The following is a 17,251-nucleotide window of genomic DNA, read 5'->3' as shown; positions in this document are numbered from 1 at the left end:
CAAGAGAATGTGGGCGGCGGTGATCACTTAACACCAGGTGACCCGTACGCTCGTTTGTCCTCCTATTCCATAAAAAAAATCCTATATAACAGTATTTTTTTTATTATCTACAGAACAACGTCTGTCAAGTCAGCTCGTATAATAAAATAATATAATAGAACGTTAAAATATAAATATAATACAACAGAAGGGTGTTTGTTGCTTTTATGTGTTTGTTACCTCAGAACTAGGTATACGGGCTATGAACCATCTTTCAGAATTTTGTTTCTTCGATTGGAAAGGATTAACAGATTGGTGCCATTAATTTATTTTCACTATTGTGATGAATTTTTAAGAGTAAATTGAAAGAAATCCTCAAACTAAATATTGTTGCATATCAAACATCAAATCAATTTCAATTTGATAAAGCGGTACTCATTAAGTATTTCAAACGTGGTGATGAAGGCAGAAAATAATTATAAGCTGCCAAACTCTGCTCTTTTACGGCCGTTCCCAATTTACTATATACACATAGAGATAAGTTATTACCTTCTACTCTCAGTAATTAGCTGTCAATAACCTGCAGCTGTTCCAATATACTCGATAAGTGATTCTTATCGCCTTATATTGGGACGCGTGAATTGCGATTTCCATACAAACTTCTATCGCTGGTAAGCTATACGTCGTCCCATTGACAGACAGCGTGTAGGGATAAGGTGAGTTACCGTCGATAAGTTTATTGGGACAGAATAGTCAATGATTTTTATCTCAAGTAAGAGATAGACTCAATATTGGCCGTTACTTAAAATACATCTATTATTATTGCCATGGTAATAATTCATTATATAAAACAATTAAAGACGGTCATAGTATTTTTAATAATTTAAAACTAACTCATAAAGTTCCAATATGAAAATTTATGGCAAGATATATCTATTACTTAATCTTATAATTAGCTACCCAATAAATATATCAGTATCTAGTAATTACTAATTAGTATCTTAGTTGAGTAGGTAGGTACTTTATACGAAATAATATAACATTATGTGAGTTTCATTATACATATCGTAACATCGAACAATACACCACATGTTAGTCTCCGAAATCTACAGCAAATCCAGATATTTTAAAAAGATGTATTTGTACACAACTGTTTAGTGTTTTGTGCTTCTACGAAAACGAAAGAACAATAATATGTTTATGTTGACAAATGATAGATTACTGAATATCATTGGCGCTATTCGGTGTAGCCTGGCTTCACTATGTCCCATAATCCCTAATTTCAGGATAATAATTACTAAATTAATGTAACTACGTATATAATAAAATTATAATTTCTTAATGAAGAGTAAGTATAATAACAACACAGCGCAAACATAAATGTAGTTGTTAGCGAACCGGTTTCACCAAGTACCTATTATAACAGTTGCGAGTTCACCTACGATACAAACATCTATTACGTAATAATTGCTTGATACGGAAACTCAATGTGTAATCAGCGCTAATAGCAGCAGGGGTAAAGTGGAAATTTAAAAAAGCTTTTGGCAACCCCGCGTTTGTATCGCTGCTTGCGGTGGCAGGGCGGGTGTTGACTGTTGACAACTTGAAACTCCGAACTCGGCAGTCGGCACTCGGCAGCGGGCGCCGGACAGTGTGAGAGCGGTCGCGAGCATGGCGAGTTGTGTGCGGCTCTTGTTAGTGTGGGCGGTATTTCTGGCGGGCGGGGCGCGCGCCTTCGTAGACGAGGCGGTCGACGTCATCCGACTGAGCAAGGAGATCGGAGAGGAGGTGCTCAACTCGTGGGACGTACTCGGCAGGCCCTTCAACTCCAGCAGTGGCGTGGAGCTGCCCTTCATCCGGCGCCACGAGCGGCGGGTGTTGGCGCGGCTGGGGCAAGTGGCGCGCGCTATCGAGCGGCTGGAGGAAAAAGTGGAGCAGAATGGGGCGGTGGCGCGGTTGTTAGCGGGCACGGGGCGACGTGAGACGCGGCTGGAGCTGCGCCTGCACGAGCTGGGGGACCTGCTGAGCCGGGTGGCGGCGGCCGAGCGCCAGATGAGAGACTACGTGCGACTGCAGCGGGAGCTGGAGCGAAGCACGCTGCAGGACTTCGCCGCGTGGTGCGTGTCGCACGAGCCGCGCGCGCTCTCCGGCCTGCTGGAGCGGGTGCACGCGCTCGTGCGGCCGCCGCACCAATACCTACTGGGCCGCGGCATTCTGCATCTCATGCTGGAAGACTTGGAGGTAACGATGCCAATACCCACACGACTACTGTTCCCTCCGGTACAAGATTTGCGCGGGGTACACAATATTATATACCACTAGTTGAAGTTCACCGGCTTTAGGTATTAGGTTTCAATCTCGAGTTAAGTATGATACCAAGCGAAATGATTTCATGAGTCATAACCTCACACGTTGAATGTATACGAAACAAAAGTAATTGACATTAATTCTATACTAAATTGGCGGCCATTCTTAGAAAAAATTTCTTTGTCTTCAAACAATGTACCTACTATTTGTTGATCATAAAATCAAGAACAACATACACAGATCGTTTCCTGTTATCTTTTACATTGTTTTAACGACACTACTCTTATTTCAATTCAACTATTTTAATGTGATAGCTAACAAGAAAACACCATTAATTTTATTTACCGGTAATGTATCTTAATTCACTTTCAAATACATAATATACGGTCATTGGCCCTTTATCTTGTTGAGAGCAATTGTGACAATAATAATAATTAATTAGTTTTAATATAATATATAATAAAAATGGCTGTGACTGTGAGTAATATTTAAAATGTAGGCAGTTGTGCGAAGTTAGTGTTTAGGGCACTCAATGATGAAATGTGCCATATTATGTTTGATAATATAAGTTACTACAGCATTTGCAAGGGAATCATGTTAAAAATAAATGCGCCGCTTAACAAATGTATACCAAAATGACAATCGGCAGGGTTCGTGCTCCATGAGAATTAATAAAAGTCAATAATAATCAAACGCGTCTCGTCGTCATGCGAGCGATGTCTGCATGCGTGTTTGTATATGTGTGTCTGTGTGTGTATTGTGATCGATTCTGGGAACAAAGCATCAACCGTTCAAACTTCAATGTGATACAGTTGATTCATTCACAACAAGGCGAACGCCCCGCCTTCACTCAGTGGGTCCAACTGATAACAGACAGCTGTACGACTGTACCCCCAACAGACTGATAGGGTTGACATTATTATCAAACAAAATTCAATTATTTACATAGTAATAATACTGTTATAAAGTCAAAGAATATTTTTTCACGGGGGTCATATTATACCGCCTCTTTTTATATTTATTTTAAGTTACGTAGGAGGAATTACATTAAAAAAAACGTGAGTGCGGTAAAAGTTACTATATAACATTAATGACGGTCTTACTGATACCACAGACTGGGAATGGATTGAACTAAAATAAATTTTAGTGTACGATATTACATTACATATTGTAAAGAAATTTAAAAACAAAGTTCGGGGAGTTTCTTTCGCCCATATTATTCTTCTCAGGTCAGATCTACCATACTATTTCGAATGTTTGGTTTTGCCGTTCAATATACTAGTATTTTGAATAAAGATTAAAAATGTTTGAATTTAAATATCTAACACTTAAGTTTTCTAATAAATGCAGACAAACAAATTAAACTTTAAAACACTACACTGTATTATTAATCCAAGATAACTTAGGACTGTTGAAATTAAAAATAAAGTTTAGACCGAGCATTGAAGAGGTAACAAATTGAAGAAATGTGCATACATTTTACACATAACCATCACAGAAAATAATATATCAGATCGAAATAGCACAAACTAGACGTCGAAATCGTAGACGCGTATTGCTCCGAGAGTCGAGACAATGCATGGCTTACATTGCAATAATGTCAAAAGGATAAGGTGGCAGCCCTAACAACACAAAACCGACTATAAATCTGCGACTCATTAATTGAACTCCGCTTCGCAACATTCCAACTATTCTTTTTATTATTAAGTATCATCAAAAATTATTTGAGTAACACATCTCACACTTTTATACAAATTGAATTCAAACTCAAATATTCTCAATCAGACGCCTAGTTTTTTTCAGACATCATTGAATTCTAATCATGTAGGTACCTATTTCTTTACTTCACTATTACCACTCAGACATGGTGTCATTATACTGATGGAGGAGGCAGTAATAAGCCTAATTACTATCTTCAAAAATAAAATGTATGAAGCTAGTGGCATTAAGTATATATTATTACTAGCTGACCCGGCAAACGTTGTTTTGCCATATAAAGTATAATTCACGCGATAGTTTTATAAGTAATAAAATATTGCCTATATTATAGCCTGTACATCATTTTGTTCTATTGTCAATAGTTTTTGCAGCGCACGCAAAAATAGGTTTTCGATTTTACACCTTGTGTTACAAAATAGCAATTTTATTACGGATCCCTAATTTTGAAAAAGAAACATAGCCTATAGCCTTCCTCGATAAATGGACTACCCAACACTGAAAGAATCATTCAAATCGGACCAGTAGTACCAGAGATTAGCGCGTTCAAACAAACAAACAAACGAACACTGCAGCTTTATAATATTAGTATAGATTATTATGATGTATATGTCTATATATGTCACACAGGAATGTATAATAAATAAATAAATACCTAAATAAATCAATAAAAAATTATAAACGGTTGAAGCACTACCATTTTGACGGTACATGTCAACATTGTTTCTACTATAGGCCGACAAAATTATAAACTATTATCACGTACCTACACGAACAGCTATCGACGATTCAAATTTCAAAGATAAAAAACACATCAACATACGTTTTATATTTATCGTGTTATGTTGTATTTAACAGAGGAAACTTATTTAACTGTTATGTAGTTATAGAATGTGTACGTATAGGAGTATTATATTAGCGCTTTCTATCACGAAACGGAGTATAAATAACTATTGTGCCCTAGTCGTAATTACCAATTATTAAACAACAATATTATTAAACCTACCAACAGCAGGTCAAGATGGCAAATGGCAACTATTAGGTAAACTATTATTACTATAAATTATTTCCAAAGATTTAAATTTCAAAACCATAAGACGCTTATAAGTCCATGGGATTCACCACCTATTAATTGTAAGTAAAATAAATATTATTATAATTATTTTTTTTTACTTTATTCGACAAACCAACAATATTTATGCACAAATGTAAAATTATCAACAAGGAGACTTAAAACGAAAAGATAAACAGCAAACATATCAATAACTGGCATGTACAAAAGTTTTAGAGACATACAGATTATTTAAAGTAGTGTAACAAAAATAATAGTAATTTCTACAAATTAGCTCCCTTACGCAGGGAGTCAATGACATTATGACGAAAGCACGTTGATGTGGAATTAAATAAATTGAGTTGCTGATTATTTTGAGAAACTGTATTAAATTGGCGACAAATACGATTGATGCAGGAGTGATATTATGCTAGGTTAGTACGGCTACGATTATCTTTAAATATTTTGTTGGTACAAACAGTACGTTTAGGGATTTTACAATTGAAATTTATTTTTGGTAATAATGATGTATCCGTTTGTTTCTTAAATATTTTATGAAGTAGCATCGTGTCAAGCAGCACACGACAATGATTTAGGAATGAGGACAACTATAAATATTGCGATGAAATGAAAGTGGTCAGCCGACTACTCGAGTCGCAACTCGCGAGTGAGTCAGATTTGCGAGTAATTCTTACCGGTGGCCGTAGTCCGTACGGGTACGGCACTCGTCAGCGGTACTCTGCGAGGTCGATACTCCACGCCTCGTTTGAAAAACCGGTGTCACCCGGCGGCCGCTCGTCATAATCAACAATGGCCTAATCTTAAAACTAAAGAATAATTGTAACCTGAATTTATAAATTACGTGTTACATTCCTAAATGTTCCGACGTATTTAGAAAATAATTGCAACACGTATCTGTCTGAAGTAATCCTACAAAAACAAAGACATTTCATGTAACTTCTACAAACACTAATAATAATTATGAAAAACATACTTTAATATGAAGCTCATCAGGTAACTACAATAAACTGTTCGAATCACATTGATATATTTTAAACATCAAAAAAGAACTGAACAAACCTCTCGCTTCAATCTTTCCAGTGTAAATACCCATTTAAACACTGTACTTATATCAAAATAAAATTAATTTACTTCAAAACCATGTCCTAACTTCTCATAAGGATTAAGGTCTATTTGTAATCATAATATTAATGTAAACTTAATTTGAGTAAGACGTCTGTATCATTAGTAAATAAACACTAATTGAATAAATAAAATAATCTTAGTTAAGTTACATATAATTGAACATATAATTAAAATACATAATTTAATATGAAGTATCTGTTGAATTATCAACCGTACTAATTTAGCACGTACCCATATAATTAACTTAATTAGCTCATTAACCATTAGTGAATTAAGGGGCAATATTAATTAATTAATATTCTTGAATCTTAATCGAGTCTCTACGTATTATATTATCTATTAAAAAATAACGAAAATTCAGTGAAATTGTCCAATATTTGATAAAAAATAATCTGAAGAAAGAGGTGATGGCAACCCTGTGGTTGACATGCGCCAACCCTAGTCCCTACATGTCCCCTCGCGCTTGACCCCAAATACTGTACTAACCAGATGAGTAAATTTAAACGATAAAACCTTTTTATTTACTCATGCGGTACAAACCATAGACTTACATTATACTAGCGTATAGACAAACAAAGCGTGCGAGTGAAAAGAACATCTCTAACGGAGATACAGCAAGATAGAAAAGGAAAGCGAATCTCTTGATATTGTAAACTATTTTGACTGAAGTCTTAAAAAGTCAGCGACGCTTGAAACCACTAGTTCACGCAATTATCGGGCTGTCAGGTCATCTATACGCTTTTAAGTCTATGGGACAAACAGTGCTCCAGTACAATCAGTTGACACGACAACAGCTGGCACGAGAATCGGCCGTGTGCGCTTTGTTCTGTGCACTGTGTACTGACAGTGCATTGAAGCTACAAAAAACAACTCAGTACCTCAGTGATACTATAGGTATAGACAAAGGAATCGCGACTCTGTGGCAACCCACAAAGAGCTGTAACGGCATGAAGAATATAGACGGACATGGACAATAATAATTAATATGCGGGAACGAATTAGACCCGTACCCGTTTTCACTCGATGTTATCGATGTTTTATTAAAACTTATTCTTTACCTTTTTAGCATATAACATAATATATTTTGAAAGTGAATATGCGTATGTCCTATGTATTTGTATATATATTTTTTTAACGTTACGTAACTGCAAACGGAAACGTTTATACAAAAATAACTATCGACTAAAGAATTAGCCTTTCGACTAATTATAAATCTATATATATATATAAGATATTTCCACGTATATAGGCACTCATCACGATATCTCTGGAACCATAAGGCGTAGAGACTTGAAATTTGGAAGAACGGATTTAAAGAAATTCGATCCGCAAGAGTTTTTTTTATAAAAGAACAACGTCTGTCGGGTCCGCTAGTATATTACATGCATGACATTACTATTAGATTTTTTTCTAATTGTTATCCAGGATCTTGATTATGTTGGGATTAATATTTATATTATTGTCGATTTCTGCATACCCCTAGCAATGGGTGCGCAAATTTTATTATGATCGGTTGCGTGGTTAAAACAAACAAACTCACAATCGTATTTATTATCAGAGTTGGTTAAAATTGTAGTGCTTTATTATTAAGTCTTGTATAATTGTCTAACGCAAAAATAATTATTTACTAAATTGCTGCTTGTTATATAAGTTATCAATGAACGAGTTAGAATATTATTAAGAGTGCGAAATTACAATTCCAAGAACGATTGAGAAAATTCACTAGGGTCTGAGAATGTACGTTACGGCGCGCGTTAATATAATGTGATGATCAATAATTTGAGAACAGGGTTGTATTTAAAATTTGTCTTGTATGAATATAAATGCAAGTATCGATATCGATAGAGCATCACAACACTATCGGATCCCCCACTCGATAGAGCGGCGGGCGGAGTGCGGGGTGCGGTACGACCTGCGAAGTGCGCCTTCCTTTCGAGCGTGAGTTTAGTGTTATTGTGAGCGCGATGCGATGCGTTCTTCTGGCAATGCGATGATAGTGGCGGGGACATTAGTGGTGGTGTTGATGGTGCTAGCGGGCACGCTCGCCGAGGAGGTGACCGCGACAGACGCGGCGCGCATGCGGCTGTACGCGCTGGAGCAGCAGCTGTGGCGGAATGTGGAAGACGCCGAGTGGCGGCAGAGCGGGCTCGGTGGAGACGTCGAGTTAACTAAAGCCTTTGTGGCGTTCGACAAGCAGCTCGAGAGCGTGCCGCGTTCGCCACGGCCACCGCTGGACTCGTGGCTGTGGATCAAGGCCGTGGAGAGGCTACAGGTCGTGGACGGTTTCTACAAGAGTTTTGTGGAATTCGCGCGGCGGCAGGCGGTACCGGGTGCAGTGCCAGCGCCGGTTCGCGAGTGGCTCGACCTGGCCGAGGGAGTGCTGATGGACCCGTCCGCCTCCGTGGCGCAGGCCGTGCGGAAGCTGCATACTCTGCTCGAGCACGGAGATCTGTTCCGCTCGCCGCTGCAGGTAACACCTGACCCACCGCTTCACATATCGTCGCAGCCGCCGTACTTTCACACACCGAGTGCAAATTATATCTTTTATTTGGCGAATGTCAGTGACCCAGTGATAATAATCTAATATTTGCGTCTTGTCGCGATCGCAAGTACGATACGCTGTTGTGCAACGTGCACTGCAATAACAGGGAGGGACAATTACTGTGCCAATCGTCCGTGATCCCTCGGTATATCAACAAGCACAAAGAGTATGGCCATTTGATTAGAACAACAGTAAACACCTCTTGACAATGTGAAATAGCATCACTATAGAACCTTATATGTAATCGTATTAAAAATGACGCATAATAAACAAGATTACCGGGTGCAAACAAAGAATGCGTGATACCGTTGTAACATGAGATGTATGTGTCCTATAGATAGACGTAAATCTAGTTAGCAGCTAGGCAGGGTACCTAGATGATCCATTAGTCCGATCCTAGCCCGATCCGTCCTCTTTTAAATCCATCACATAATAACAATTAAATTACCATTACAAAGGCTAATAAAGAATCGTACCTCAAACGCATATAATGTAGAATAACGGTATTTATGCGAACGTGAATAATAATTATTGGTGACGCACGAAAAATATTTTGTTTTAACATTCAAAACTGCTTTCAATTACATTTTCAACAGTACTACTTGTTCAGATCATTTTTGATATAACTTTTACTAGAGAGGGACCTTTAATTGCGACTTAACATGTCATTGTTAAGACTCCTCTTTATAATTCGCCGACCCTCGAAAATAGGATCCCCCAGGAATTGAGTTATTAAACAATAGATTTATAGCTATAATAAAAAGTAAAACGATGCAAGTATTAAGTTTAAACACAGGAACATAACATAATAGAATACCTTAACTTTCACATCACTGAATCAGAATAAATTATATATCTACATACATTCGTTATATTGACAGAAATGTCGGTCAGCCCTTTTTAGAAAGCCTACAAAAATGAAGCCATTGAGTTGCTTGACAAACGCAATATTGAAAAGTCTGGATCGATTTTGATATTTTTGGGTAAAATTGTTCGTAAAAAGACTGAATAAGTATTTCATTCAAATGGTTTGGTATGAATATCCAATTTCGATGACAACTGATATTAATGACGACGTGTTTCGCTTACTTCCCCTTTATTTTGTCAATTAACTCGATGATGACGGACTTAATATGTTCGAATCAAACAATTTCGATGTAGGCGAGCAATAACTTGGACAGATTTTCATTAAATCCATCCTTTCATAGAGTTTAATGCAAATAATTTCGACCTCAAATACATCTGTGATCAAGTTTTCTCAGATAAAATGTGTTACGAGGTCATATAAAATCTACATCGTATCATGTAAATAATAAGTTATTATGATATCAACTACTTAATCGTTCTATGTACAATAATATTATTATTATGTTCTAGTATGATTTGCACCAAATACAAACCGTTACTAACCGAATGTTACCGATGTATTTAACAAAAGGCAAGTCCCAATTTCCATTCCAATTTAAGACACAGATGTATAATATGCTCAAGTATGAAGTATCTATCAGAATATTTAAGGGTAAATTAATCCAATATGCAAGGTAAGACAACATTGTATTAAAAATATAGTAATATATTTATCTGTTAGAGAAAGTAACGCTTAATATTCATAGAATTCATAAAAATTACTATTGACAGTCATTTACAGCTATCTGACACTGAGGCACAGTCGAGCAACAATTTTGTGTTGCCTATTGTGTTGGTAAAATAATTTTCAATAGTTTAGAACATAATTATCTGAAACACTGCAGAAAATAGAGTTTGGCTAGGCAGGAAGAGCGATGCATTTTTCTTTTTTTTAAGTAAAATAATTTGATTGACTTAAAGAAATACAATTATAAATCTAGTCGCGATTACTGGGTGCCCATCCACCAAGACTAAAAAGTCAACAAACAGTGGGATCAAAATTTGTGTCTGTGTGTGTGTTCGTGAGTATGTTTGGCATATAGATGTGTGTGGTAATGTTACAGGAGAGACACCCGGATGTGTGCGAGTTGCAGCTGTCGCCGCACCAGCTAATCTACGACATGTACAACACCATCTCGCTGGCGGAGATCAAGGGGTACGCTATGATGCAGTTCTCCTGGATGCTGCTCAAGATATACGGCAAAGGTACAATAAAACCTACTAAATGATCATCCGCATATATCGTATGAATGCAACATCACAAAGATATTCTATGATATGATAATTCTATAGTCTTCCGAATGTCAGGCAGCCTTGCAAATAAACGCGGGAAACGTTTTACGTCCGAATAAACCAATCATAAGCAAACTGTCTATTGGTAAACATTTTACATATTCTTGGTTTATTCTCAGGTATAACTTTATACCAAGTTTATTTGTAAGGCCGCAAGAGTTTAATTTCTTTAAAAAACCACAAAGTTTTACTGTAGAAAATAGACACTAAGGCTAGGTTGCACCAACTAACTTTAGCAATAACAAACATGTTAAAGTACCGGTTTAGCAACAAATGAGTTGCACCATTTGACAATTTTTATATGACGTCATAACTTTAACTGGTACCATAACCGTCTAATCGCCGCCTGTTAAAGCTATTGTTACTGTTAAATAGCAAAATAGCGACCTGTCAACAGTTTCAAATAAATATCCGATATTTCACATCCCGCAGTCTATGTTAAAGTCAGCGTTGGTGTTAACGTTAAATTTGACTTAAACCTTAACTTTAACAGCAAATATCATTTAAGAACATACGAAGCTAATAATGTGTGTAAATAATAATAACATTAATTAATTACACTCGTAAAGTAAGTACAGTAAATACGCAGAACTCTGCGAAGGTTGTGCAATTTGATCCTAATTGATTCACGGAAGTATATTATCGAGGTGCTCTCATTTAAAAACAAAACATTGTACACGCAAAACTATTCGTAATGAAAACGACGATAGCTTTGTTTAATGTTATAATGCCGTAGAATATTATAATTGGCAAAAAAATTTTACATCAAATAGATTTTTCTACATCACTTTTTTTTATGAAAATAAGGGACGAGGCGAGCAAGGCATTAAGCTAATGGATAATTGATATGCCCTGCCCATTACAATGCAGTGCCGAGCAGGATTCTTGAAAAACCCAAACATTCTGTGTTGCACTACAATTGCGTTCGTCACATTGGGACATAAGATGTTAAGTCTCATGTGCCCAGTAATTTCACTACAACCAAACACAATAATGTTTACATACTACTGCTTCACGGCAGAATTATGTGCCGTTGTGGTACCAATAATCTAGTCTGCATCCTGTGCAAAGGAGCCTCCCACTGGTAAACGACTTAACATTTAACTTCAAAAAAATTACGATTCACTAATGTAAACATCTACTTAAACTAATATTGAAGAAGAAATATCGTTCTGTGTTTACTTAGAAATTGCTTAAAATAATTTTAAACAAATCATCCTTAATTTATAGTACCTACACGATGACAAACTTCATAATTGAAATTCATAACATCCTGCGGTGTTCAATTACCGAACTCGCGACCGCACACATCGTTGTTCACATCATTACATAGACTTAGATAATTTATACCTCTAGATAGACTGTGGTAGCTGTGAACAAGTCTAAAAATTGCGGCGTACTGTTAACGTTTATTTTCAGTAACGCACGCACACTAAAACAATGTGACATACATATCGTAATAAACCTCGCCTATTTTCATGTGTTGTCTAACAGCAATACTCTATCTGAAAACATATTGTAACGGGATAGTGGAGTGACAGCAAAATGCAACTATAACTGGATTTCAATAAATCAATCGCACAATATCCAATTTTACTTGCAGAAGCAACGGCATTAATTATTATATTTTGTTTTTTTGATTGTAAATGATCAAAAGATAATTATAACGTAAAACCGTTTCAACTAATTCATTACAATAAACAAGTTAAAACTACTGATGAATACAAAATAAACGTGCTTATTAATAAAATTTATGCGTAATCGCAAAATTTAAATACACGAGTTCAATTTTAAATTGCCGATACTGGTATAATTAATATGTAAAATGTGACTTTATAATGACTTGGTCCGGAAAAAATGTTTCTTCATATAAATAACTAGCTGCCCCGACAGACGTTGTTCTGTGGATGATAAAACAATACTATTTTATAGGAATTTGCCAATAATATTTCAAAACATCAAGAATTATTTCGTAAAAAATGCTCCCTGTTGTTATAATGAAATTGTTTTACAGCAGAACTGTCAAACCGCGCGTCAAAAATACTCTCACAGAAAATATGTCCAAACAAAACAAATATTGGAAATAAAAATAATTATGGGTCCCAAATCGAAATAAAAACTATCCTATCTCTTAAGTTGGACTAAACTGCACTCCATGAAGTAATCCCCATTGAAATCCGTTCATTAGTTTAGGAGTCCATTGAGGACAAACATTGTGACACGAGATTTATATATATTAAGATTGACTAATTTTGCAAATGTATCTACATATATGTATGGCATTAAACAATAATAATAGATTGCAAACATGCAGTATGGAATGCTATCCATGGCAGATATCGCAGTATTTTGCAAGACTTCATACATGAATCATAAAATAATTTAAATAATCAACTTCAAATTGAAAACTAATAGGAACTAGAAATTCACCAAATTCATCTATTTCCTTGTCAAAATGTCCGCTATTCTTTTATAATAATATGTTCAATATGTTTTGAGTTTTCTTGAGTGTTAATTCCGCTAATATTCGTCTTCAAACAATTCGACACGTGTTTCGAGGCATCCTCAGGAGATGTTGACTCGCCAAACTCTGGCACGAGACTGAGACTTTAGTAAACTTTTGGCAAAATAACGCCTACTTCAATATTTTTTATTAAATAATGTAGTTACAAATTGGAGTTGCGATTGCAGAATGTTAGTAAATTATATCGTATCCCAGCGTGGAATCAATGAGCAAGTATTGATGTATTTGTACATTATAATTTCAGGCAACTACACTCAGGAGGCGAGCCTAACTCGAGAGAGATACGTCGAGCGGACTGCACGCACGGCTGCCGCGGCCCGAAGTGCACTGGCCATGGCGTCTCGGGATCTCTACCGGTGTGATCCTCCCGAACATAAAGAAGGTCATTCTCTATCATTTGCCCAGTAATTTCACTAGCTACGGCGCCCTTCAGACCGAATCACAGTAATGCTTATACATTACTGCTTCACGGCAGAAATAGGCGCCGCTGTGGTACCCGTAATCTAGCCAGCATTCTGTGCAAAGGCGCCTACTTTCGATTTCGTATATAAACCAAAGTATAATATAAGTAGCTAGAGTTTTGTACTATAAGTGTCGCTACATCATAAACAGAGCTACAAAATCATTTTATCTAATGAACCACCGCAAATCAACCACCTAAGAGGTAAAATGTTTCTTACATATTGCCATATTTTATGTCTTCCTTATTCTATTGAGTTCAATAAAGCTTCATATATAAATCCATTTCAATAACAATAATCTGGCTAAGATCGATTTGGGGAACTGTTTCAGGAGAGACATACGCCCAAGTGACCCGGCTGCTTCAGGGCTACATCGAAAACGAGGTGGACATGAACACCGAGCAGACTTGTAAGGAAAACTGCGGTTACTACACCCTGGCGCAGAACCACGGCTGCTTCAAGGACATGTACTGCGCGAGGCAGCCCACGTGCAAGGGTCGCATCATAAACTGCCAGTACATCGACTCAGACATGACCGTCTGTCCGGCGGTGAGTGCCCCACACTTACTCACCAAGCATTGCGAATTAAAAACCACCCACGAGAACACTTTATTCCCGTGTCATGTAGAATTTTGCTTTGTTATTAGACTCCATAAAATCACTGACTGAATGCCTACATTGATAAAGTTATTAATTTATTTCAGAAAAAAGGAAGCACACGGCGCTACGAATGGATTGAGTACGAAAACGGGAATAGGTTTGGCCAAATGACCTCCGAGTGTCACCGCGGGAAGACCAAGGTGAAAACAATTTAGTTGATCACGCTTTGTTAGGCTCACTCTTTAATTAATACAAATATTTAATGAGTCATGTATACGAGATATCGTGTGTGCATGTTGTTTTGTAAATTAATCTACAATTGCACTCGTAGGGAGGAGCACGATATAATGTAGTGTGTGTAGGTGGACTCCTGGTGGCGATGGTTGTTCTGGCACTGCTCGTACTGTATGTGCCTGTGTGACGAGTCCGGGCCGACGTCGGACCGCTACTTCAGCCTGTGGGACGCGACCAGCGACGTCAAGAATAACAAGTTAGTCCCGTCTTATTCGGGACACCCGCACACTCCCGCATAATCTAATATCAACTTTTCGTTCGAAGGTCGACTCCTGGTGGAGGTTGCCCTACCACTGCAGCTACTGTTTCTGTCTCTGCGAGGACGATGCTTACATCGCCGAGCGGTCGTTCAGTTTGCGCGAAGTGCTGGCGGCACACGAGCAGAACAAGTCAGTACCCCTCGGGCGGGTGGATCAATGATCTGTTGTATATAACGACCTATCTTATACATGACCTGCTAATATGGGTGGCGCTTGGGATCAATGATTTTCTTATTATTACATAAATCTATCCATTTTACGGCACTTTTTCCTAATAGCTTGGGTGTGCAGATGTCCTTTGTATTACTAACATGTACTTTGTATCAATGTACAAGGTTTATTATAATGTCGGTTATGGTTGTAGGGTTGTAACAGGAATACGCCTGGTGAAGTACGGCAGGGTGTTCCACCTGCAGATCAGCGAAGGCACGCTCGGGGAGCGCGGAGCGGTAACACCAGGCGGCTGGGTGCCCGTGCACAAGTTTGACGTCAACGACGCGGGCGTGAGGGAGGGCCAGGACTACCACACGCTGAGCTACGAGCGGCGGGCACTTGATTTGGACGAGCTCGACTCGCCCAGGGGACAAATATTGACCGGCGTTAGGTGAACATTACGTCATAGTTTGTGTAATGTGAAATCGTTGAACCCGTCCACTGAGCGCATATTTCCATTGTGACAGATTCAGCGTGATCGGCGCACACCTGCATTTCGAAATTCGGTCCACACCATTCAACTACACGACCGGCCGTCTGGCGCCCGAGAGAAATCAATGGATCAGTAACGACAACACGGACGGAAGTGACGCACCGAGGTAACACAATCATTTAACACTGATATAATATGGTAATTTGTAATTCTCAAGTATTAGCAACAGGGAGCTCAATTTTCTTCTGTAGCGCAAGGCTTCTTTCTAGTAAAATATTAAATTGAAAATACGTTTTGAAGGAGATTATCTTGGCACAAGGCATTCTGAACCTTTGAAGTATATATCAAGAGGATATATATTTGATTCCGCTAACTTCTACAAACGGGATATGGTCTTTCCAGATCACGCCTGGAGCTGTACAAGCCGGACGTGCCGACGCGAGGCCCGCAGCCGCTGCAAGTGGACTCCAAGCATGACCAGTACGTGGAGTTCACCAACAGCGACTTCGAGAAAGATGCCGCGCAGAGCACCGTGCCCTTCGTCGACATACAGCCGGTCGAACCCATGCAAGGTATGTGTTTTTTCTCGTGAATCAAATGCTTTATAATTATCATTGTTGAAATCTAGAAAGAATTTAAATTTCTTAAAAAACCAGCAATGGATTTAGAATTATTTTCATCAAGTGTGAAACTGAATTAATAGGAGCTTTAGGGGTCTATACTCTCATGGAATCTTCGGCACGGAAACGTACCGAAAGCAATTTTAATTAATTTCCGGTTAGTTGAGGTAAATAAACTTTTCTCAACAGTTTTTTATATTAACATTCAAATAATACATGTGTATGTAAGAGCTTTTGCCTATTAGCATAGACAACTCACAATAGCCACTCAAATTGTTAAAAATATTAATAAAGCAACGAATTTCAAATTTACGGGAGAAATTTCAATTATTGATTTCTGGCCTGGCATTGGCCCTACTGAAAGTTTCAGGACAGGCCAAATGTAAAACACTTATTTAAAAAAAAACTATAACGGTATTTAAAAATGGCACACTCCGAGATTTTAACTTGAGTGATTGTCATTTTTGTTTTTATGTCGTAGCATTGCTTTAAAAATTATTGCAATAGTTATTTGTACGACGTCGCTATGAAATAAACAATATGGCGGCATGTCCCCATATTATGTCGCGGGGTTTATACTAAAATAATGACATGTGTGGACAGGCGCGGCGCTAATCAGCGGCGCGGGTATGATACACCGCGGCGCGCGCGGTTCGGGCGGGTTCGTGTCGCCTAAGCTCTTCACGTACGACCACTCGCGACATGTGCACGCCGATCCACCACCAGCTTCGCTTCAGACCGCCGAACCGGATTCTATGCCTATGTCTAACTTTTAGTTCGGTACACATATACTCACTAAATATTACGTAACTTTAAGCTTTTTAATTAAATAAATAACTTTTAAGACTCTACCGTGTGTTTTATTTCTTAACAATTCGACTGCCTCGTTACAATCTAGTTCTATAC

General features: G+C 37.8%; 2 protein-coding genes across 31 annotated transcripts in view; one reads left to right on the top strand and one right to left on the bottom strand.

The window, feature by feature from the left end:
- LOC126972740 (E3 ubiquitin-protein ligase Ubr3) overlaps positions 1 to 17,251 on the bottom strand; it is a 99,037-nt gene that overhangs the window by 40,144 nt on the left and 41,642 nt on the right. The gene's annotated exons all lie outside the window — the stretch shown is intronic.
- Positions 1,619 to 17,194, top strand: LOC126972772 (uncharacterized). Of its 3 annotated transcripts, none has more exons than XM_050819812.1 (10): positions 1,619 to 2,220; positions 10,712 to 10,853; positions 13,709 to 13,846; positions 14,257 to 14,474; positions 14,630 to 14,725; positions 15,084 to 15,208; positions 15,444 to 15,683; positions 15,760 to 15,891; positions 16,128 to 16,297; positions 16,949 to 17,194. In XM_050819812.1, the coding sequence occupies exons 1-10, from the start codon at positions 1,651 to 1,653 to the stop codon at positions 17,119 to 17,121; spliced, it is 2,004 nt and encodes a 667-aa protein (XP_050675769.1). In that variant the 5' UTR covers positions 1,619 to 1,650; the 3' UTR covers positions 17,122 to 17,194. The 3 variants fall into 3 exon arrangements, with proteins under 3 accessions (XP_050675769.1, XP_050675768.1, XP_050675770.1); XM_050819811.1 differs by lacking the exon at positions 15,084 to 15,208 and adding an exon at positions 14,888 to 15,015; XM_050819813.1 differs by lacking the exons at positions 1,619 to 2,220; positions 15,084 to 15,208 and adding exons at positions 8,139 to 8,669; positions 14,888 to 15,015.

This window comes from Leptidea sinapis, chromosome 27, assembly GCF_905404315.1.
Source record: "Leptidea sinapis chromosome 27, ilLepSina1.1, whole genome shotgun sequence".
Lineage (NCBI taxonomy): Eukaryota > Metazoa > Arthropoda > Insecta > Lepidoptera > Pieridae > Leptidea > Leptidea sinapis.
Note: the sequence above shows the minus strand (reverse complement) of the source record. Positions and strands in the feature narration are given on the sequence as shown.

Coding starts and splice junctions, on each gene's coding strand:
- LOC126972772 (XM_050819811.1), top strand. CDS start 1,651: ATGGCGAGTTGTGTGCGGCTCTTGTTAGTGTGGGCGGTATTTCTGGCG. Junction 2,221..10,711: donor TCATGCTGGAAGACTTGGAG/GTAACGATGCCA, acceptor GTAATGTTACAG/GAGAGACACCCGGATGTGTG. Junction 15,892..16,127: donor GACGGAAGTGACGCACCGAG/GTAACACAATCA, acceptor TGGTCTTTCCAG/ATCACGCCTGGAGCTGTACA.